The following is a 24,365-nucleotide window of genomic DNA, read 5'->3' as shown; positions in this document are numbered from 1 at the left end:
CCCTTAGTCTGGAAAGGGGAATTTCCAAAGTGGTATCTCCAAATATTAAACTGGTCTGAGGAATACTTAATTGGGAATTCATAAACTTCCTAAGAACAGTCATCTTTGACCCTTTGTATGGAAACCATAAGCCTCTATTTGCCAGAAACTTGAAATCAGGTGTTAACAGGTTGCAGAGTAATAGCTCAGCAAACTGAGAGCCAAATGTGTGAAACAGGATAAATGGAGTAACATAGACTGCTTGACCCAAGGTTTCTCTAGCCACTACACAGCCCAGCAGTGAAGAAGCTGGGCTGTGTTGTCGTTCAACCATCTGACATGTTTTCTTTCATCAGGAACTTCCAGGGGAAATATGCATATCAGGATTGCTCTGTGTGCAAACAAACAAGTCTTGTGGCTGCTCCTCAGTTCTCAGCACTGGAAAGGCATCAAAAGAGGAAATAATCTTTAGCACAAGGAGCTGGGATGTTGTTTCATAATTTTGTTTGGTTTTGTCAGTGGCTCCCATCAGGAAACTGGTTCAAACAGCTGCCATGAAGTGTCCTGGACATATAGAGAGGTCACAACTTGCCTTTTTTTCTGGAAAATGCCTTAGCCAGAGAGGCCAGCATTTGAAAAGTGCCAGTTTTCCAGAATCCCACTGTGAAGGTATCCTCCCCATCCTCTTTGGAATTCCCTAAAGGACTCTGCAAAGATGCAGTGCTGATCATGCCATCTGATTCACCTGAATGCAAAAGTCATCCCTCATGGGCTGGGCTTAAGGAATGGAGGGGCAGAAGGGTCTGTATTTATCCCATTTTATATTTTATTGATGCCTTGTATAAAGCAGGGGCTTTGCATTTTGCTCTGACTCAGTCAGAAAAGTAGTTTTGGAAAATGTGAAATAGTTTGGGATAATGTGGTAGAGCAGATAAGAGCAACCAATTGATGGTAAAACCATAAACTTGACACATTAATTGTGTTCAGCACTGTCTGTGAATTCCATCTGTTAAGGTGGGAGAAGATGGAATTCACTGAGGCCTAACAGAAACCAAGCCCCATTCCAAGCTGCCTTAGGAAGCTACAAGGCTCCATGGCCTCTGTGTACAATGCAAAACAGTTTTGCTTGGCTGCTTCTGTAAGTGCATCAGAACCATGGAAGAATGCGCAGAAGTGCCTTAACAGCCTTGTCTCCTCTTTGCAACAGTCTAGAAATGCTACTTTTTACACAGTACCTTTACTACCAAATTAAGCAAAATAGTGAAACAGATAATGGGATGAGTAATATTAAACAAGTTGGTGTTTAATTTTGTCTATTCTGTGTAGCTGCTTGGCCTTTTTACTTCTCCTGCAACAATGCTCAGGTGTGTTCCATGGCTCCTGGGTGCTGTTCTCACAGCAGCCACAGTCCTCTCTTTCACCTGAATGCGGCTTCAAGTAAGATATAAGAAGGAAAAAACTCAGTACATTTTGCCATGTACCTTTGGGGAGTCACAAACCTGGCTCTGGTCCCAACACTCAGCAAATCCAAGGGCTGTTAAAAAACTCTTGCAGAGTAAATCAAAACCTACTCCTGACTCCAGTTTCTCTGTTGAGGCTGGCTGAGTGGAACACGCGCTTTAAACTGCTCCAAAACATGCCCTTGCCCTCCCTCTGTGGACACAGCTGACAACTTCCTTAATTTCAAGCCTCTAGCCATCTAAAATGCTAATTAGAGCGCTTAAAAGTATTTGAGTCTTCCTTTGGAGATATGTTAACAAAATCATCAAAGCACTAACTGTATTTTTCTTCTAACTTTTCCTTCTCCTCAGGGCACAGATATCTCTCTGTCAGGTTACAAAAAAGCAGTTCTCTGGATTCCAGAAATCAGCTCCCAGTTCCAGTTTTACCCTTAAACGTTTGCCTTAGCCACCAGCATCTTCAACAGGCTGTTGGCATCAGTAAAGGTAAAGACCTCTGTCAGCTTTTCCCTGGCTAGATTACTGACTGGGAATGTAAGGAGCATGTAAGCAGTTTATACACAAAGCAGGGATGATGTTTGGCAGCAGATTTAGGGAGCAGTCAGGGTCGTTGCTGGGAAAGGCCATTAAGCAAATATATATATACACACACATGTATGAACTTGAGTGTTTGATGAGGTTCCACTGACCTCATTAGAATTGTTTGTGTGAACTTAGTCCAACTGCTGTGGTAAGTACAAAGAACTCATCTGGTTTTCTCTGCTAAACAGAAATTATTCACATTATCACTTCTAATATTCTGGTTTTTAGACTACTATTTTCAATTAAACTGTGGGGCTGAGCTTTTCTGCCACTGAAGCTACAGCAAAGGTAGGAATTGAGCTGAGCCTTGCAGCTCCCCATTCTATTTAGGTTGATACTGGCATATAGAATCACAGAATCATTAAGGTTGGAAAAGGCCTCTAAGATCAAGTCCAACATTTGAGTGATCACCACCCTATCAACTAAATAGTACTAAGTGCCACATCTAGTTGTTTCTTGAACACCCCCAGGGATGCTGACTCTCCCATCTTTTTGGGCAGCCTATTCCAATATTTAATAACGCTTTCCATGAAGAAATTCTTCCTGAAGAAGTCCAACCTGAACCAATATCTGAAAGTGAGAAGCAACATTGCAGTGTAAATACTGTGACATTGCAGAGTCTAAAAGTTGTGAGACACATGAATAAAAATGGCATCTACAAGAGGATTTATTCTGCTTCACTCAGAATTTCCTTGTTCTATTTCCAGCTTCTGTAGCTAAACTAATTCACAAACAACTGTAACTTAAATAAAAGTTTGAAACTTTGTATGTATAATAGGATGACAATTATTTCCCCCAAGACTCTTATCATCTTCTTTACTCACTTTCTTCTCCCTTCAGGCCCAATTAAAATATCTGCAGTGCATTGCAATTTCCTGCCTTGTCCTTGCAGCAGAAACCAATGAAGATGAGGTCCGTATGTTTCATTTTAAACACACTAAAAGTTGTTCATGTTTCCAGATCTTTCATCAACTTGGACATAATGAAGGAGTGTTAATTTGTGTACCCTAAGTACTCCTAAAGAGGTGAGAGTAGCATTTTCAGTCCTGTTTCATTGTTGCTCCAAAGAATTGTGACCTTTATGGATGACTTGGTTTTGTTTATGTCATGGATGTGTTTCTGTCCTGTCCCCAAACCTCTCTCCTCTTTTCAGAATCCATGGCTCACAGTAGAGCTTAGTCTGAGGGGACAGTCAAGATGCCCATCAGAGGGCTGTAATTCCCATTTCCCCTGGGAGGGCACAGCAGGTGTGACAGAGCAGAGACTCTTCAGAGGAAGCTTGAAATAGATGAGTTTGCTTGGAGCCAAAACTGGTTTCTGAACTCAGTGAGAAACTGACTCATGTCTGCACCTCAAGATGAGAAAATAAAGTCAGCAGCCAGTGAGAAATTACACAGGATAGCTCTCATGGCAAATAGACTTCTGCAGGCATTTACAAGCATTAGCTACAAGCATTTCAGATTGCATTCCTCTTCCTTTCTTCCTTCTGGTTTGCAAAAGAAGACGAAAGCCAGGAGCTGGAGTCAGACATACACATCTCTTCAAACAGCCACTGTGGTAGTGAAATGTTCTTCACAGCCTTTCTTAGGCGGTGTTACACTGAGGTTATTGTTCTTTTCCTCTCAACTACAAAGAATAAGCTGTATCAATGACCACAGGAAACAAGACAACCACAGCAGGCCTTGTAAAACAGGTTGGCAGGAACCCTCCTCTGAGTAAAACCAGTGGTAGCAGGGAAGGTGCATCACTGCTGCCACACTGGGGGGCTCATGGCATCATTCTTGCTGTGGGCTGGGTCAGCAGCAGCTGCCCTGGGCTGAGCAGGGACCGCCCTTCATTTAGGATGGGAGGTACCTAGGATGAGATCTCCTGAATGAGCATTCTGCTTAAAATAAACTTCTGTAAACTCGTCAGATCACTTCACAATACAGAGAAGCACACACAGCACTGTATAGGACGTTGGTTTCTTTATTTTTTTTGTAATTTTTAAAAAGTTTTTTACAGTAATACCATCAGTGCAGACGCTAGCAGTGCAGAGCAGATGTAAACACTCTCCAGCCGAGATCTTGAGAATGAAAAGAATTATTCTGGATAAGCTTCAGTGGGATCTTTACACAGAAACACCAATGGATTTCTTAAACATTGTAAGCACTACATTTTGCAATGTTTTTTCTTTAAAGAAACAACTCCTTATCAAATAAGACTAAAAAACACAGATGCACGCACACACACACCCACCCACACATCCTTCCCAAGATTCTTGGCAAACTACCTATTCCTACCTATCTTCAAGCCTTTTAAAGAATATTACAGTAATTATATTTTTAAAACTTTTTAAAATTTTCTACTATTTAAAACCTTCTATTTTGCTCAAAAAAATTTACTCTTGTCTTTGTAGGAGAACTGAAAGGACATTAAAAAGATTCTCATAATGCACAACTATATGCCTTCTTTTTTTTTTTAATACAAGCTGCAAAAATATTTCTAACTATTTCCCTTCTCTTAATACTGTACATACAAAGCTGTCAGAGTTTTGCTACATTTCCCACATAGGTTTTTTTCTTAAACCATTTTCCTTTTCATCCCACTAATCATTTATGCAATGAGACTACCCTGGTCTGGCACTTAGTTCACATTGCAGTTACTAAACATTTAATAGGAACAATGAAACTTTGTCTTCAAGAAATGATCATGTACTAGTAAGGCAAAATTCATGTGATATGAACATATCCTGGATCCCTATTTTAAGATTATGTGCAAATATTAAGCCATATTAGGCTGCTGATTGTGAAAACTGCCTTTCATAGGTGCTTGTTTCCTTGGTGAATTCAGAGTTCAGTATTACTGGTTTTACTGGATTTGGAGCTGCTGTCCTGAACTGAATCTCCTGGACAGCAATCTGGATAATGTAGAAACCTCAGAAATTGTTAGGAAACATAGACCTCGTACATTCATTATCACCTCAGAAAAACAGTTCAATGATTGGCAAGTACGAACACGAAACACCAAAAAAAAAGGGTGGGGGAAGCCTTCAGGTTTCCTGATATGAGATGAAATTCATCTGTACTTCTGGGTGATGACATGAAAACATATAAACTTCACTAACCTCTGCTTTTCTTTTCATATATATATATGTGTGTATATATATATGTACACTTTGTCTTCTCTGCAGTTCCATGCCATGGTGATGACCAGCTGGCCCCATCTCCCACCCAGACTGCCTCAGAGGAATCCTTCCCTCCACGTTGCACTCTTGACCAAGCAGCTGCAGCACTGTATGGCCTGCCACCAACTTGTGCAGTTTAAGGGCTCCACGTTGGTTTTGGTGATCATCACCTTGGAGCTGGAGAGGCAGACTCCTGGTTGGTTTGCTGTTATTACTGATCTGCTAAAAAAAGCACAGGTAGGAAGCAAAATGGCCTTTGGTCACAAATCCTGAAGGCAGGACATGATAAAGAATAAAGTCATGTGTATTTACAGCCAGTATTGCATTTCAGCAGCTCCTGAGATTTGTGTCCTTGCTCTGCCTTTGCTGCAGACTTTGCTGGTGCCAACAAAAAGGAACAAAAGTGCAGTTCAGGGGTGGGACTGGGAGAGGGACACCCCTTTGGCAGGGTAGAGAGGGTTCCAAATTCTTGGCCACAGATAGCTGCATGCATCCTGAGCCAGGAGAAATTCTCTCATGATGGGAGAGTCTGAGAGCACCTAGAAATCTGCCTAGTTTCCTCAGCCTTCCTCTGAACACTGAGAAAACTTTTTAGTACAGTTACATATCTCTAAAAATATAACCAGTTTGACTTGTAATGATTCAAGACAAGCTCTATTTATTTTTCTTTTTTGTTTTTTTTTTAACTTTTCCCCACTTTCACAAAACACATGCCTTTTAAGAAAGCACACTTAGAAGGGTAAAGACCCAGGCTGTCAGCTTGCCATTCACCCATTTTAAGATCTTGAATTTGTCTGAAATAACCTGGCCTCCTGCTGTCCCTCCTGCCTGCTGTTTCCTGCAAAGAGGAAGCACTTGCCCATGTTCTGTGTAGTAGAAGGGGTAATCATAGTTGTAGGAGTAGTTATCAGGAGCTTCTGGATAAGTGTTTTCCATCAGGATCAACAGCATATTGCTGCTATGCATCTACTGAGGCATGCAGCCTGTCCCTGCCCTCCCCCTAATTACTAAGTGACAGGAGCAGTGGCCAGACAAGAGAGTCACATATCCAGAACTTAAAATAAATCTGCATCTTTCTTTACAGGTGAACAGCACTGAATTTATCCACTGCAAAGAGCTTGTGGATCTAGAGTTAATGTGCTTGCAGGCACCCAATGCTGTAAATATTTTCTGTCCCATCAGCCAAGCTGTGCAGGGCCATCCCAAGGCAAGGCTACCCTGCCAGCCCCTTCTGAATGGCAGAGTTCCCAACAAGGGAGGGTGAGGGCTGCTGTAGGCCAGCCTGTTTCAGCAACAGCCCAAATTCCTGATCAAACCACTGGGACTGAAGAATGCTGAGATGGATTCACTCCTGCACAGTGAGGATGGGGAGGTGAGTGCTGGGAGGATGAACACAGGAGGCTCATGCCCTCAACTGAGCTGCTCCTGTCCTCCCTTACAGCCACCCAGAAACGACTAGGGGAGAATTACTGCCTTGGAAGCAGCACCTGCAGAACCAGCAGGTCCCAGCAAATAGAACAGCCAAAATAACAGGGCAAATGTGTCACTGTGCTTCTCAGAGGACAAAGACACTTGGTATTATCAGTCTATTTTTTATGTCCTTCCTAAGCAGTATGTGCAACCCCTCATGTTTAAGATTATGTAAAGACAGAAAGCTGGGGAGAGGAGGGACTTGGTCACAGTCCTGCAGCTCAGGGATCCAGTTGGCAGGCAGCTACAAACTTCATGGAGAACCAAATGCCTCAGAGTTTATTTTTAAAATAGCCATGATGAAGTTTGACAGATTGAGCCTTTCATCCAGCTCATAGCATTGTTCTCTCATTAGAGCTGATCTGGCTTGGCCCATGGGAGCTGAACAGGAGCTGCTGCTGTCAAGGAATGGGCAGCCCCCACTGCTGCCTCTGCAAGAGATCTCAGATGGAACCAAGGCTTTCATTCAGCAGTCAGAAGCTTGAATCAAGCCTCCAGTTTTCCTTAAGGCCTTACCTTGTAATCCAGGGGTCTGTGATCTGTGCTTTTTCCTGGTTAAGCCATTACAGACTCTATCACAGTTCCTATGAAATGTAGGAAATCACTTCTTGTCTACAATCACCATTGCCTTGAGCTCTCATCAACCAGCATGTGCTGGTCAGGGTTTTTTAAATTTATTCTGTTTTACCAGACTAGGCAAAATAAAATGCCTTTAATAATTCCTCTCCACCACTACAACCACATTATTTCTTACAAATTGCTTAATCTTCATAGCAAAGTGGTTTTACAAAGGTCAGATTAAACCATTCTTGCACTTTTAAAAACCAGCTTCACTATTCCCTTTAAAATTAGTGGAGGTTTTGTTTTAAACAATAGGCATTTTTAGGTGATTGTTACCCTAATCTGAGGATATAATCCAGCCAGTATGGGATGGGTAACAGCACCATACCTGCCATCCTGCCACAGAACAGGAGGGGGTTCATATGGACTGGCACAGGCTAAATACTGAGCAGGTGTCTCATGTAATGACATGGGATAAATAACTTGGAGACAGAGATGGGACAGGAGCAAGGAGACAATGCTGTGCAACTGCAGAACTAATCAGGGCCAGAGGAACATTTCTGGCCTTCTCCCCTTCTTCACTGTCTGATCTTGTAGGAGAGGAGTTTCTGCACTGACCATGCAGGACTGATGTACTGAGCAGCTGTTCACACTTTCTCAATTTGCCAGCGTGAGCTCTGTGTGTGCAGGGAGAAAGCCATGCAGCTCTTGAAACCACAAAGGAAGCCCCCAAGTGTTCCAGTGATATCCAGTAATGGAGACCTAGTGCAAATAACCTGTGTGAACAGACATGACCTGAACAGCAGTGAAAGCCACAGAATTCCCTTGAGCCAGGTCAAAGCTACCTCAGGCTGTGGATGCTGTGCTGAGGGGAACCCTGCCCAGGCCTGGGATGCTGCAGGAGTAGGTTTTGACCACATGAGGTTTGTGAGGTCCCCACATAGTGAGGGGTCAGGCAGCAGCACATGCTACCACAGGAAAGGTTCTCATTTAATGGTAGGGCTCTTCCCTCCTCCTGAGCAGTGCCTTCCTTTTCTCTCACAAGCTGTGAGTTGACTGCCTGGCTTTTGGGAGGAGGTGAGTTGTCTTTTATAGTTTCCACTAAATAAAACATCAGCTTGGTCTGCCTGTTCTCTGTGGCCCTGGAATAGCCCAACTGAAAGGTGATGCCCACACTAATCCCTGCAGAAAACTGGGCTGTGTGATGGGCTCTGCTTCCCTTCCATCCCTTTGCCCTGTCTCAAGCATTGTCCCCAGCTGTGTGTACCCATGGAAATGCCAGCAGCAGAGTTCTACACTCAGTGATTAACATGCTGTAACTGTACACCACAACAATCCCAAACTCATGTTTCCCCCCACAGCTGTGAGCCTATGGACAAAGTTCTTGCCTGCAGCTGGACGAGCTGTTAAAACCCATGAACAAACTTGCTTTTCAAAGTCTCTGCAGATCTCTATGATCAACATGCAAAAGAATACATTTACAGGGGTTAATTCCAAAAGATAAAGGCAGTGCTGGAAGGCCCTTCAGGGCTCTGTGCTCCCAGTCAGGGTGTAAGATGCCACACTGGGATGGGAGCAGCTCACCCGGAGCCTGCCTGTGCTCCCAGGACACACTGCTGCTTCTCTGGCAGCACAACTCCCTCCCACACACCTACTCCAGCACTGCAGTTACCAGAAAGGAACAAATACTTCTGTCATCACTTCCACAGGCTAAAAATGTCACTTACCTTTTCATTCTGCCATTGCTCAGAATGGAGCTTCCTACCTCAAAGAATGAGCTGCCAGGAACAGGAAGGAGCTGCTCTTGCACAGGACCATTCTTGTTACAGAAGGAGCTTTTTGGATAGTGAGAATAGCACCAATTCTCTTTTTTTCTAGCAGTACAGGGTCAGAAGCTTTAAAACCTTTCCCGTCCCTGCCTGGCCAAGTAATGAGTGACAAAATGAACACTTCCCCACAGACAGCAGTGTCAGGAACAATAATTTTGCCCAGTGAGTTTCAGAGAGGATGACATCTCACCCCTATGCCTACCTGTCTGGACTGTGTGTACAACATGAGTTTATTCCAACCGCAACTCAACTCACCACTGCAGATCCAACTGCTACACACCAGTTACTGGTGGAAATGGGTGAGATTCAGTGAGTGCTGGCACAGGTCTGATGTGGTTATGGCCAGCTCTGTGAGGATTGTTGTTTTGGGGAATATTCACTCCCAGAAGAACTACAGAGAATGCTTATAGAGTATTTTCAGAGCTCTGACCTGGTGAGGTCCCTTCCCTTGGGGGATCTTGGCCCAGATGAGGCACACCTCTCAAACCCAGACTCCTCTTGTTGTTGCCTCAATTCAGACCACATTTCCAGATGCCTGAAGCTACCACCACCTTGTAAACAAAGCTGCAATCACACCTGAAATCCCCAATGGTAAGCATCCACAGAACTGTTTTCTGTGGCTGTTTTAAACCACCTACAGAAACAGCAAAGCATTTCAGATCCTCCCACCCACCACAATGCCCCCAATTCATAACCTCAGCTAAAGGAACCATGTCACAGCTCATGGAGTCACCCAGGAACCACTGCAGGTGAGGTGGGAGCTGCCCCATTTCAAGGCAGCACTCACTGGGGTGTTTCTGACAATAAACCTGACTCAGGGGCACTAATTGTGGAGGGTGTGTGATGACCCAGGAGAAGTGCAGCACAAATAAATAAACTCCTGTGGTCAGAGAACTGACCAAGAGACAAGAAAATGGCAAAGGGAACAGTAATGCAATAGTTATACCTCATTTGTGGCATTGCAGCAATACAGTTGGTTTTTTTTTTCTCCTGCTAATTAACTTTGCTGTGTTAAATTGAATTTGAGCAGTACTTACAGTTCAATTCTTTAGGAAGGCAGAAAAGTGCACTGAGATGGAGAGATGCATTAACTTCTGGCAGGTCTCCCTCCCATTCCTCCTCAGCAAGACATGCAACTGGAATCCCCTTGGTGACCTAACTATGGTTATGACAAACAGAACTTAATCAAATCTTCTGGGCAATTTGGAAAAAGAACAAAAACCTTCTATTCCCAATTCACCTATCCTGCTGGGAATCGAACTTGACAAATGCTCCAAGCCAGATAAAAGCTTTGCCAAAGGAATTAGAGTGGCTGCCTCAAAAGAGAACACAAGAATGTTTAAAACAGTCCTCAAAGCAGCAGCAAAGCTGTACCACGGCTCAGCTGACGGTCACACACAACTTCAGCTGTCCCACAGTTCGTGCAGGGCACCACAGACATGAAGACAGACAGAGCCCTCCTAAGCAGACTTCCAGCTCTGAATTCATGGCCCCAAGACAGAGCTGTGTCAGACCTGGTGCTCCCCACCTGGTCCCACTTCCCCTGGCACAAGTGGTGCCTCACCCCTGCCCACTGTGGCAGCAGGGACAGGCAGGAGTGAAGAGCATGGGGTGAACATGTCTGTCATGGGTTTCATCCCTAATGCCTGCAAGTGGCAGCAGTCTCCAGAACTTCTCCTCGTGTCCAGTTCAGTCCTTTCAGGCCACGTACCTGTTACAGCTGCAATCTATTTCCCAGCTGTGACTCAGGCTAAGGGCATCCAGAGGGTTTAGACTGTCACTTGTCACACAGCCTAGGGACAGGCACTCAGTGCCTGGGGCAGTCAGAACCTCTACAGCAGCCTCTCTGTCTCTCCAGGAGTTATAGGGACACACTGTCCTCTGAGGGAGCCTTGGGGCTCCTGTCACACACACCCACACTCTGAGTCTCAGCCTTTGTCCCACTGTGGTCACACCACCAGCATGAGGTAGGGGAACAGGGTGAGGGTGAGATTTCTTCAGAGCTCCTGCCAAAGACCGGCTTTTGGCCACTCCTCCCCTGCCAGCCTCGGGGCAGTGGGGAAAGCAGCAGGGGGGAAAAGGGAGGGAGACTGGGAACAGCAGCTGCCATAGGGGTACACAGGGGACATCACACTTTAATCAGAGGGCAATAGGGTTAGTGAGGGGAAACTGGGATCACAGAGGGACACAGGACATTGTTCTGGTTATACCTGGTCACAAACCATGGTTTTAACAGATGTTTGTTAAACAAGTCAGTTTTGTTTTTATTAAACCCAGCTTTGGTACAGGTCATTCCTGAGATTCATTTACAAGGTTGTTTAAAACAAAGATAAACTGGGGCCTCTCCCTGTTCTTGTGTGAAGTTACTGGGGCACAGACATCACACTTTGTTTTTCCCCTTTCCTTTTTTTAAAGAAAAGTGTTTGTGTAAGGGGAAGTCAGTCTGTTACAAACACAGAACTTCCACCAGGAACACTGAGTCTCCAGCTTTAAACCATTTCTCCTCCATTAATAAATAACATTTAGTTGTGCTTTAGCATGGTTCCCTTTGCACCCATCACATCCCAGCAGGATGAGCAGAGCCCAGACTGGCCAGGCAGGGTCACCTGGCCCAAAGCAGCAGAGGGGAGGTGGGCAGGGAGCTCTGGGGAAGGGGTTACAGTGTGAGGCACCACGTGCAGCCCTCAGAAAACCAGAGATGAGGGTTGGGGCATTTTGGTTATAAAACCTGTGAGTATACAGAAGCAAACTGCACAGAAGAGTTATTGTTATGAAAGGTGAGAATGCAGCTGAAAGATTAGGGATGTCAGGTTAGGAACGTCAGGTTCCCCAGTTACACCCCAAAACCAGAGTGAGGAGAGGACCTGCAGGACCCTGTTACTGCAGCAGCTCGAGCAGCAAAGCTGAAAGCTCCTCACACTACCCCAGCTTTGTCCCTCACCTCTCTGGAGTCAGTCAGTGTTAACTCCCTTGGGCTGAGCCCCAAAATAAGCATTCTGGATTTAGTGCCAGCTGTGCAGCAGCGTGAATTAGCAGTTTACCTTTTGGCAAGTATCTTGGATTTCAACTTTACCAAGAAACCTGATTAAGCAAACTTTTCCCCATCAAAAGACACGGTGAATTTTAGTCCTTGCTACATATGCTCTTCTGTGCAATATATTGCAAGCTTAAAGGTGTAAGCACCAATTAATTTCTTCTGCATGAGATGTTTTGGCCTTAATAAATCTTCTAATTAACATATCTTCCTGTTGTTATGGAGTACGCACTGGGAAGACTAAAGAAGCTATAGAAAGAACAAAAGAAAATCAGTGTTTAGGTTTCAGTTATTTACATTAAGTAAAGACAGCATGAAAGGTCAAAGCACCAATCTATTGTACAGACATTTGAGTTTAACCCATTGCAACTTGGGGAAGCTCTCACAGCTGTCAACATCTTGTTTGGAACTGGTAATAAAAGGATTGATTTAAAATTTTAATGAAAAGACTGCTGGTGGAACAGGAGAAAGGACTGCTGGTGGAACAGGAGAAATCCCAGGTGATGGAGACCTCCAAGAGCAGCCAACACCCACACAGATGGAGCAGTGGCTTTGCAGGGTCCTTGCCCCATTCCATCCCTCACAGCCGCAGAATTCTCCAGAGGGAACAGCCAAGGACAAGGCTGGGTTTGTGGGGCTGTCTCCTGAAAGAAAGTGCCATCATGCCATGTCCCAGGGCCTTGGCCACAAGGCTTGGGCTCTGGAACTGCAAAGCAAGGGCAGCACCTACCTCACTGCTTCTCTAACAAACCTGTGCATTTCTCCTCCTCCTCAAAGCATCTCTAGGAGCTCCGCACAAGTATTAATGAATGCTCTTAACACTGCTCCTCAGGAAAGACACTTGCCAATGCACATTGGCATTCAGATTAAAATCTGAATCACCAGTGGCCCATCTTTAAAATACCAGCTGTTCCACCACCTTTGGTTCCCTGAATTCTGATGTACCTGAATGCACGTACTCTCTGGTCTCCTAGATTCGGGTTTAAAACGGATAAATGGAAAAGGATGTAAATATTTCATCCAAACCACTTGGTATCAACTGGTAATTCCCTACTAAAGCTTTTGCCTAAAAGGTTTCCAGCTGCATATTCCCAAAAAGCTTGGAGAGGCAGCCAGGTTCACCAGCCTGGTTTTGCTCTTCAAGCTGGGGCTGCAGAAAAACCTCCCACCAGCAGCACTGCTACAGCAAACACTGTGCATCAGCCAAACTCCACATTGGCAGTGTCTGAAGTGCAGCACTGATCTCAGCCCAATACCAAATAAACCTCAGGAGGGCCCAAAGTTGAGTGAATATAACTTGGTACATAGCAATGGCCCAGAACAGACACTGAGAACAAACCTTTGGGTGAAGCTTGAGCAGCTTTCTGAAAGCAGAGCACCAAACTGAAGCTGTGCTCTTTTGCTGGCCTTTACCTAAGTGTATAATGTCGCTCTCCAGATGTGGAACACAGCTTTGGATGCACCCCAAGAAACATCTCCACCTCTGCTCCCTTTTCACCCTACCTTTAAGTCACCTCTTTGGGCACCATGAAATCAGCAAAGCTGCTGGTACATCCCCTGCTCAGTCACCAGATCTCACAAAGGAGATGTACCAACAAGCCTCAAAGCTCCTTCTGCCCAAACACTGACAGCTTTTGGATTAATACCTAAGAATTTCTCCCCAGAATACATAGGAAGTACATTTCCACATACTCTATGATTAGCTAACTATTAATTCATTGGTTAATTATATTTTTGAATGTCCCAAATAGTCAGAAGACAGCCTGTGACTGGTAAGTTTGCAAACACACTATTGTTGTGACAGATAATACAGAAAATAACTAGATTGCACAGAAAATGCACCACTAAATAAATGACACCACAAAAACTCAAAATACATGTGAGATTTAATAAAAGAAAAAAAAGTACAAAGTGAGTGGAAAGAAAAGAAAGAAAAAAACCAAACCAAACCATGAACCCCAACACGCTGGGAATGCCAAAGCAAAGGGATGCAGCAGGTCCCAGAGGGCTCTGTCCCCCATGCAGGTCCCCAAGGTGCCTCCATGGCCCCAAACCACCCCCTCCACACCCCTGGGGCAAACACCTCAGCCAGGCATGACCCCCCCAGAGACCCACAAAACACAGTTTAATTTAGAAAGCAGACAACATACAGGATGGTAAACATTTAAATGATTAAAAAAAAATGGACAGTTTTTCCCATTAATACCAATCTTTTACAGATAAATATATAAAACAGCTGAAAGACATGTAGCTGGATGGTTTCAGTAATTTCTGAGGGGTACTTCTTTCACTTTTTCTAGCCTACAAGATTTTAAGTCTTCAGACTGGGTGAGATCAGCATCACAACGTATTTGTTATTTGTTAAATAAAAACAAGACACACAACTACCCTACCACAATACTTAAATCTTGTCTCAGCCAAAAGAAAAAAACAAATACTCAAGGGAAAAAAAATATGACTGAATCCCCCTGGGGAGATTATGATATTGAACGAGCAACTGCTAGGACAAGGGATATCTGTCACAACATAAAATCAAAGTAATATAATAATAATCATCATGAAAATATTGTTACATACATTCTGAATGTCTTCTTCAGAAAATGCTGTAAATTTGTCCACAATGCCCATGGATTTGAAGATTTTTACTCTTTGTTATAATAATATTTTTAACTACCGGTTATTCTAGGAAAAAATAATTGATCTCTGATGAGCCAGGGCAGAGAGAAATCGTTTGCATAGATGTTGCTGGCTGCAGCACGAGATCAGGAGAGAACTGCTGACTGGGAACACTGGTGAGGCAGCTGGGTGCACACCAGTACCACCAGTTACTGCTGCACCTTGGAAGGCAAAACAATGAACCAAAGAGCATATTCTGCTCAGGCCATTAGTGCACCACAGTTTCCCCCATTAGCAAAAGATTAATAAAAAATAATCTGCTACATGATTGGTCTGTAGTCAGAGGTGAGGTGGAATTGTCTTCTTGCATATAACAAGGTTATAGGTTGGGTTCCTTGTGTTTGAGCAAACCACACTAAACCTCCTAACATTTGATAGTTACTCTTTAAAATACATCTAACCTGGAGGCACAGCCTTAAAAATTAAATGTCCAGCTTTCAGCAGACTCCCAACAAGTGCAGAGTTTTTATTCTTTCAACAAAAGCCTGCTCTAAAAGGTACCAGTGAGATCTTTGTGAGGTTCTTTTCGACAAGCGTGAAGCAGCACTGAGTATATCCACAGAAAAGGCCAATGTCCATTTGGAAAACAGTTTAATACCTGAGCATGTATTTAGACAGGGTAAAAAAAAGCTGCTTTAATGGAATATGACGGTTAAAGAACCTCAGAATGCAGCAAAATGCTGCCCTGTGACAGCTCAGACCCAGGCCCTGCATCTCCTTCTGCACAGCACATCAGGAATTTGCTGACAGCGTAAAGACAAGTCCTTAACAAAAACATATCAGAAAAATCCTGTAACATTAATAACTAAATAAAAACACCCACACTCACAACTAACACTTAGCCAGCCAGTGTTTTTATAAACTCTAAAGACACTATGTGAGGGTTAATATATTTCCTTTTATCTAGCCTAGGATCTGATGGATGGATGGATGGATGGATGGAATTGGGTCCAACTATTTTTCCATGACAACACAGCTAGGAACTCTCTGTTCAGTTACTGCCCTGCCTATTCACAAAATGGTTTGAGTGGAAAAAATTAATATTGATCCTAATTATTCCTCTAAGCTCAGCTGCCCAGGAAAACAAGGCTGTGATTTCTAGGCATGAGTAGCTGTCAAAAGAAGCACTTTCTAAGAGGGACAGAGCCTGTCAGCATAAACAGTGCACAGCTCAAGAGCAGGGGATTCTCCTTATTAGGCACATATTAGGTTTAAGGTTAAAGAGTAAAAAGATGTTGGCTTAAATAGTTTCCACAACAGTAAATACATTGGTAAGTGACAACTGAAATGTTACACAAATCCTATAGTTCCACTTTGTACAACAAACCCTTATGAAAAACCTCTCTATAAATGTTCTACTTTAGCAGTAAAGAAAATTCAAAACATTGTCCCATTAATTTTATTAACCACTCTCTCTCTCTCTCTCTCTCTCTCTCTCTCCCCCTATATATATATATATTTATATTATTATAAATGATGTAGTGTTTAGAGTAATTCAGGAATTAATACAGAATTACTGGAATGAGGGTTACTCTGACTAAGATTCCTGCAGAAAGCCTAAATGTTGTGTTTTTCCACCCATTCTAAAAACTACTTCAGAATTTTGTTAGAAAAACAAACATTTCAGCATTCTTCAGACCACTCCTCTCACTGTGCATGTACAGGGGAGGTCAATGAGCCTCCAGCAGTCAGCTTGGCCAATTAAAAAAAATGCAGAAAGCAATTATTGAATTATTTAGCTGGTGGTAAGACGAGTTCAGTCACGGTCACTTCATACACAGCTGCTCCATCACTGGGTTTAGAACAAAACATCTTACTTGAGGGATTAGTTGGCTTTGTTTAACAAAATGTACATGTAAGGTTACTTCCTGCAAACCTCCTGATAATTCTGAAAAGAAACCAGCAGGCTGGAACACTGCAACCACCGGAGATGCTCATTGTCTCTGTCACTTTGGTCCACTCACACAATGTTATGAGAAGGGTCACTCAGGGTGGGAAACTCAAGCAACTTAACACATGAAAGCACCAAGTCCACTCTTGGCCTGAAAGTCTGTGTGTGATTAACTGAAAGAAACAAAACATAAAAAAAGCATGAATTAAAGTTATGAAAATCAAACAAAAGTGAGGTGTAGCCAAGTATGTTAAAACAAAAAAAGGAGGAGGAGGACAAACACTGCTGGGGCAGCTGAAGGCTTCAGGTGAGAGCAGCCTGGCACAACCTGCTCAGCACCACAAACACTTCTCTTTCCCTCAACTTCTGCAATTTTTCCATCACAATTTTTTACTTATTAAAGCTACTAAGAACACTGCCTTGAACCAGGAGATGATAAAGAGTTCAACAAGCTCTCCTCAATATTTCACTTGAGCAGAAATCCCAAAACCCCACATTTTAAGCTACCTCACAGGTTTGAAAAGAAACAAAAACAAAACAAAACAAACAAAAACAAAACAAAAAAAAAAAACCAAAAAACCCACCAAAAACAAAACCAAAAAGCAATCCAAAACCATCCTGGTGATGGGGCACCTCCTCTAGCTGTGCTCCAGAGCTAGAGCCCCCCTGCCCCAGCACCATGTGGGTTCCCCCAGTGCAGAGCCCAGGCTGTGGGTGCCCCTGGGATCTCTGCATGACACCGAGCTGCCTCCCAGCCCTGCCCCTGATCACAGCTCATTCCTATTGCTATCCCGAAGAGGAAGAGCCCAGACTCACAGCTGGAGGTGGGCTACACCCAGCAAAGTGCCGGAAAACCTCTTCTGCTGCAGCCAGAAGGAGCAGAGGGGAAGCTGCAGCATTTCTTGGCCCATGTTCACAGTCCCTGCCTGCCCCTGGCATCACCTGCACAGGTTACCACTGTGCTCAGCTTCCCAAAGCAGTCCTGGGTCCAAGAAAGCCCTGGGATTCAGCTCCTAATTCAGACTATACGCTATTTTCAGGAAAGAATTTTACAAACCATTTAGACTCTGTGTGTGAGGTGGGCTGCAGCCAGAGCAGGTTGAGCACTCTGCAGAAGAGAGAGCTTTGGTTTTAGCACCAGGACATTTACATTCCAATGAAACACTCAAGTAATCTACCCCTGTTATCTTCCACAGGAAGAAACAAATTGCTGGGATGTCAGTACACAGAATGAGCTCCTCTGGTGCTGCAGCTCGCAGCAGGGAATGACAGACCACAAGATCTCATCAGCAGTGAGACACTGAATGCTGTGCTGTCAAGCACAAACTAGGATGTTGCTACTCTTCATGGTCTTGTTTTCTTGCCATCATTAAGAGGCTCAGGGAGTTTGCCACCAGCCTGCTCTGGGTTTGACAGAATGCAGTTCTGACTCCTGAGCGCCTTTGTGCATGGGGAAGTAACAAAAAATGCTGCAGTAGCAGAATTACCAGTTTGCATGACAGTGCTCTATTTTGCTCCCTAGCCAGGGCTCCTTAGAGACTGGCTTGAATTGGAAGCAGGATAACCCCCCCCCCCCCATGTTTTCTTTTTAAACCTGTTTGTCCCATTCCTGGTCTATCACTATACAATCAGGTGGCTGAAACACCAATATTTACATATCCCTGTTCCTGCTGGCTACAGCAATGTCAATTAATGTGCAGCAAGCTAAGATAAGAACTCTGCCTTTAGGGGAAAAGAATTTTCCCGTAATCAGAACTGTGCCTTGGAGCCCCATTTCACAACCTGATTTGGCTGTCACAGAGGCAAAAGTGAACCCCATGGGCCCATCAGCCTTTAGAGAATGGCCCTAAATTACAAATCCCTCCCACCTCCAGCTGCCCAGGCTTCTCTGGGCAGGGCCTGGGCACAGGAGGGGCTCATCTCTCCTCTGCTTTAAGCAAAGAATCAGAAGGATGGGAGTTAGGATTCCAAAATCCCCTTTTCTCTGTATGATGTTTAAACAAGTGACCAAACATTAAAGCATGTGAGCAGACTCCCAGCTTTCCAGTGGCAGAGGAGGAAGACTCCAGTTCAGACACTTACTTTTTCCTGTCTTTGTCCTTCTTCAGTGGCTGCTGTGAGGTAGCCTGCAAGGATTGGGACTGCAAGGTTTCCACTGCCACTTTCCGCCTGTTGAAGGCATTCATCTCTTCCTCCAGCTCCTTCCTCTTCTCCTCCACCTTCCTTTTCTCTTCCTGGTGTATCCTTTTTAAGTGCTCAAACTTCTCATGCAGCTGGCAGGAGACAGACCCTCTGAGCATGGCATTCAGCTGGTTTTGGCTGTGTTCCCTGCCCCAGGAGCCCTGCCACACCTCCCATACAAATCCCACCACAGGGCCCAATCTGCTGGCAGAACACAGCACCCAGGGCCACCAAAAGCAGGGAAGACACAATAAATTCAGCTCTGTCTGACACCACACAGCAAACCAGAGGCAGCATGAACCCTGGAGATGAGCACAGGGGATTTTGGCTCTGCACAGGGGCTGGGGACATTGCGGGATCTTTTGTTCCTCACTAGTTCTGAGGATGGCCCATTTCATTCCTGCCCAGTCACAGCTGCTTCCTGAGGCCTCACACTGGGGACTCCACTGGACTCACTCTGACTGGGGACCCCAGCCCAGCTCCCCCCTTTACTCTGCTGTCCAGTGAGCCACAAGGGGATGCTCACCTAAACGTCCTGCCACTGGCTTTCTGTCCCCAGGCAGCAGCTGCATTTCCACGTGGCACAGGACAGGGAAGACAAGTTTCTGAGGCACCTAAACCAGTGATGTGTTTGTGCTTTGGCTGGTGAGCTTTGCTGGAATGTGCTTTCCAGGATTCATGCATTACCCAGACCCAGATTCCCTGCTGGCTGCAGTTTGGGTTCCTTGCAAATTTCTGGCACACCCACCTCTCTCTCCTTCTCCTTCAGCTCTGCCTCTGTCTCCTTGACTTTGTTAACAAACATTTGTCTCATTTCTTCCTCTTTCCTCTGGAGCTCACCCAAGAACTCTTTCCTTTTGGTCTCGTATGTTTCTTGGAGGCTGGAGAAGAAAGCAAATGAAATCCAGACTCTCTGGATGCTGCTGAGTTAGTGATGGGGAAATGCATGCCTGTCTGGGCTGTTGGAAAAACAGGCAGGGAAGGGAACATCCAAATCAGCTGCAAAGCTCAAACCCAGCGTTGGCATTTCCCAGCCTGGCACTGTAGATTTACCTACAAACCTCCCATTTTTTGGGGCTCTCAGTACCAAACCCTCACCCTAAACTGCTGCTAGATGTGAAGGCCACTCACCTGAAGGGCTGGCTGTCTGGATCTGTGTCCTTGAAGCCCATCTCCTCCAGCTTGCACCGGCGGTAGAGCTCGTAGTGGCGGGTGTGGGTCTGCTCCCGCAGGTCCTCCATGTTCACCCGGATCAGCATCTCCCTCAGCTTCACAAAGTCACAGTGACTCTCATTCTCCACTGACAGAGGGAAGGGACAGGTCAGCAAACTGCAGGTGTGGTGGGGGAACACAAGACACACATGACTGGCTCCAGATACTCATCCTGAGGAGCCTCTTGTCCTGCTCAGGGCACAAGACAAGCCCTGGATGCAGGGATTCCTGCTGACATTCCCACCTACTGTAGGAATGGCAACTCAAAGGAAAGACTGGCCACCCCACAAGGGCTCAGGGGACACCCCTGCACGGCTTGTCACAGGGCACCTTCATGCAGAGGTGCTGCTGAGGGCAGGGCTGGGAGGGTTTGGGGTGGGCTCGGCCCCTCACCTTGCACCACTCCCCAGGGGTACTGCCGAGCTCGCACCAGCTTGTTCCCGACCTTCACCTCCTCCGTGCTGCCGACCACAGCAAAGGGCAGATGAGCCTGAAACAGAGCCAGGGGCAGGGACTCAGTGCATGGGGTAACCCCCAGAGATCAGCCTGACCCTTAGCTCCCCCTCACCCAGGCACAGCAGCTGCTTCCCTGAGTCCCTTCTCTGAACCTGCCAATTTCTGACACTCAGAGCAATCTCTACAACAAACTGGGGTATTCTACAGAGGGTGGTGAGGGGCCACAGCAGAGCTTACCAGCAACACTTCTGGGCTGCACCAGCTGGGGAATATTGTAGGAACAGCATGGTCATTAGTGCTGCACTCCATCCCTCTGCCAGGCTGTACACACAGGGAGTGGGGCACTCCCTGCCCTGCTGAAAGGCAGGGACATCCCCACACAGCCCTGGCACAGCACAGAGCGTGTGGGCACTGCAGGGACATGGGCAGGATACAACATGTCCCCACTGCACAGCAGCAGGCTCAGGGAGGAACAGGACAACCCCTCGGGACTGAAAGGGAGGAGTGGGTGCTTCAGGAGGGTGAGGCTGACAAAGTCCTTCACTTTTAAAGGAAATGGAGCCAGAAGTGTGGAACTCATAGAGAAGTGGCCAAATATATTTTCATTGGAGGAAGGAAGGGGAAAAAAAAAAGCCAAGCAAGCATGACTTCTGTTTTTCTCCCCAATACACACAGCTTGCAATTATTTAAGTAAGAGTGAATCCCCCAAGGTTTTCATGATTTCGGCAAAAAAGAACTATTAGAGTGAAAACATCTATCTAGTCCACCCAGAAACCAAATGGTGATTGAATTAAAAAAAAAAAAAAGGCAGGGGGAAGGGTGAAAGAAAAGACAAAGCATTTAATCAGAAACAGCTATGCAGGAAAACGGTCATTTTGATGAAAAAGCTACTTTTGATTTATAAAATTAACATGGAAACATTTCAGTTGTTTCTACTGCTGTAGCTGCACTCTGATTTGGGAGACAAGAAGCTTAAAAGCGTTTTTGCATGTGCTTCAGTCAGGTCTGAATTTGATCTCTGAATTTCAAAAAAGACAAAATAGAGATTAAAGATTTTTCTTCTTTACTTTAAATTGGGTTTTTTCTGTTCAGCCTCCTTAAGTCACAAGACTAACGTAAATCTTAACTGTCACATTTTATTCAAAGCTCCTTCTTCCTCAAATGTAAAGTAGCCTAAGAACAGACAGAATTAATTTTGAGGAAAGCATTTTTCAAAAATTCAATAAAATAAATTCTAGAGCTAAGTTTCTCCAGAGAGCCCCCAGATTAAACATGAGCCACATTTTAATTAATTCTGTATGCAACAGCCTTTGCCATCTGTGAGACCCACAGCTGGGCTTTCCAACAGCACCCAGCATCCCAGAAAACACTTTCTTTTCAAACCAGGACACGGATTCAGTGTCTGGACATTCCCAATGAAATTGCCCTTCAGGTGTGTTTTTGTGCAGCAATTGAACTGGTCAGGACTTTGGGCAGGGATGGGAGAGGCAGCGTTACCCACATTCATCACAGAGTTGATCTCAGCCACGGCCTCGTCGTCCGTGGGGAACTGGTAGATCTGCACCCCATTGCTGACCAGCTCGCTCATGATCTTGATCTTGAACTTGTGCAGCTCACTCTTGGAGATGGTGTCTGCTTTGGCAATGATGGGGATGATGTTCACCTAGAGCACAGGGCAGGAAGGAACGAAGGACAAACACCCAGTGAGCAGCTGAGCCCGGGGGTGACCCAGATCCTGCCCCACTGGCTGTTCTACAGCTCCCAAAATCACCCTGGAGCTCTGCTTGCACAGGAGCTGCAGCCCAGCCCCGCTGAACACTAGAGGGAAGAGTTCTCCAGGACTCACTTGGCTACACGACTCCAGATAAACCACACAAGGAGCAAATCAAAGCCCTGCTCTCACTGTGTTTTGTACACAGTGTAGCTGTCACACCCGAGCTGTCACCCATCCGCCTGGCTGTGCTGACAGGATGTTTTACAAGACAAGCACAAGGGTGAAACGCACATTGAGCTGATGTGAAGCCTGCCCGTGCTCAAGTGGAAAGAGCAGGTACTTCTCAGCAGCTGATGACCCTCCCCAAGGACTCCACGAGCTCCTGGTGAGGATCACAACTTGGCTGTGCCATGTGGGTTATACGGAGAAAGGGGCAGGGTGCCACACAGCAGACTTTTTCATTTTCATGCTGTTCTTGCTCAGCTTTGGTTTCACATCAGCCAGCAGTCACTATACCCCACACAACTTCATCCACCTGGGCTCAAAGCCACCCACCAGCTGCACAGTGAGGAGGTCTCCCTGTGCCCAGCACCCACCAAGATCAAAAGTAAACAAGAGCCACATCCCACATCCATCAGGAGTGATGGGGTTCATTACAGCCTCATGCATAAGAGAGCTACAGTGAGGCTGGATCTATCACAGGAACCTGCGCTAGACAATGCTGCTGTGCCCAGAAAAGCCACGTGTGATACTGAAACCGCTGCTTAAACAAACAGCAGAACTCATCTGTCTGAACAGCAGCCAAATTCACAGCAGTGACACACGAGAATTTAGACAAAAAAGGGGAAAGTCTGATTTGCCATCTAACATTTCCCTACAGCCAATGCTTTTTGTCCTACAGAGCTGAAATTCACAGCAACCAGTTGGTTTCCAGTGGGTGCCCATTATTAAAATAAAAGACATTCCGTTCCCAGCACAAGTTCTTTGTAGGTCAGTGCTTTTTCCACACTTCTTGGGTTCTCCCTGCTCCCCCTCCCTGTCTCTGTCTAGTGGTTTAGCACTCACTAAACACAAAAGCATTTACTTACTCTGAATGAAAATAGTCTAAATTTACTCATTGCAAATGTATCTGAGAGAATAAATTCCTCTTTTTCTCAGGCACAGACCTGGACTCTTTCACCAAGGAGCACATCTCCCACAGAAAAGGCTGCCTGCTACTCCCCTGCTCAGCAGGTCCATGTCCTCACTGCAAAGGTAAAAGGGCCATGACCACAGCTGGGTGAATCCCTGAGCTGCTAAGACCTGAGGAGGCTTGGATTCACCATCTCCCACAGAAAACGGTCAGCTCAGGGCTCACATTCCTTTGAAGTCAGCCCAAGCAACTTCCCCTTCTTTTTCCAAGGGATTCCAGTTCAGCCCTGCTCACAGCAACGCAGGGGTGCAGAGCCTGGAGCAGCTTTCTAGCAGCAGGGGAGACAGGCTCTGCTCTGTGGTCACCACTGTGGTCTCAGCACCACTCAAATCACAAACCCAGGCTGGCTGGAGTGCCCTCAACCAGATTTCTTGTATTTTGAAAAGGCAGCTCAGTGAACACCTTCTGACATGGAGCTCACAACACAAAGGTTTTTTACAAGTTGTGTTCCCAATAATCAACAGCCACATCAATACTGGGGAGGCATGGATATGGCATTTGAGTGTGTCCTAAGTCCAGAATGGGTTCATTCCATTCATTCCACTCTTTTTACACAAATAATGTTGATCTTGGATTGAAGGCAAAATCCTAGAGCAACATTCATGTATCTATGGTGGAAGAGCAATATTCTCGATCTGAAGATCTAGTAATAAAATCATGCCGTTGACTACTGGCATGTGAGCCCACTGAGTGTGACAGGGGGGCAGTGTCCCCTTGTCTGTCAGGCCATGTGCTGCAGGGCTTTGCTGGAGCTGGAATTATAACCAGAGGAAGCCTGTGCTCCAGACAGGACAGGGAGCTCCCATGCACACAGACAAAAATGCACCTCCTTCTCAAGTCTTTCTGACCAGAGTTCTTCTCACCTCCAAAAATAAAACTTACAGGAACTTGTCATTTGGTAGAAAATAATTTTGCTGATGCAATAAGACTGTAGGCACTTCTGCCCTGTGAAACACAGCTGA

At 45.4% G+C, this 24,365-nt stretch overlaps 2 protein-coding genes across 3 annotated transcripts in view; one reads left to right on the top strand and one right to left on the bottom strand.

Annotated features, from left to right (window-relative positions):
- The first annotated feature begins 533 nt into the window (after positions 1-533).
- On the top strand, positions 534-6,481 carry CCNI2 (cyclin I family member 2). The gene is given in 7 exon segments (XM_030957329.1): positions 534-578; positions 580-648; positions 1,791-1,925; positions 2,862-2,937; positions 4,026-4,165; positions 5,194-5,424; positions 6,272-6,481. Coding segments are annotated over 7 exon segments (876 nt in total). The 3' UTR covers positions 6,452-6,481.
- Positions 6,482-13,949: 7,468 nt separating this feature from the next.
- Positions 13,950-24,365, bottom strand: part of SEPTIN8 (septin 8) — a 32,276-nt gene continuing 21,860 nt past the window's right edge. Inside the window, exons 5-10 of one of the 2 annotated variants that reach the window (XM_030957327.1) lie at positions 21,999-22,160; positions 20,435-20,531; positions 19,961-20,129; positions 19,578-19,710; positions 18,731-18,921; positions 13,950-16,821 (exon numbers count right to left, since the gene is read on the bottom strand). In XM_030957327.1, the coding sequence (XP_030813187.1) occupies positions 16,818-16,821; positions 18,731-18,921; positions 19,578-19,710; positions 19,961-20,129; positions 20,435-20,531; positions 21,999-22,160 (756 nt within the window). In that variant the 3' untranslated portion in view covers positions 13,950-16,817. Of the gene's footprint in view, positions 16,822-18,726; positions 18,922-19,577; positions 19,711-19,960; positions 20,130-20,434; positions 20,532-21,998; positions 22,161-24,365 lie in introns of those variants that run through there. The other variant, XM_030957328.1, reaches the window with a different exon arrangement.

This window comes from Camarhynchus parvulus, chromosome 13, assembly GCF_901933205.1.
Source record: "Camarhynchus parvulus chromosome 13, STF_HiC, whole genome shotgun sequence".
NCBI lineage: Eukaryota > Metazoa > Chordata > Aves > Passeriformes > Thraupidae > Camarhynchus > Camarhynchus parvulus.
Note: the sequence above shows the minus strand (reverse complement) of the source record. Positions and strands in the feature narration are given on the sequence as shown.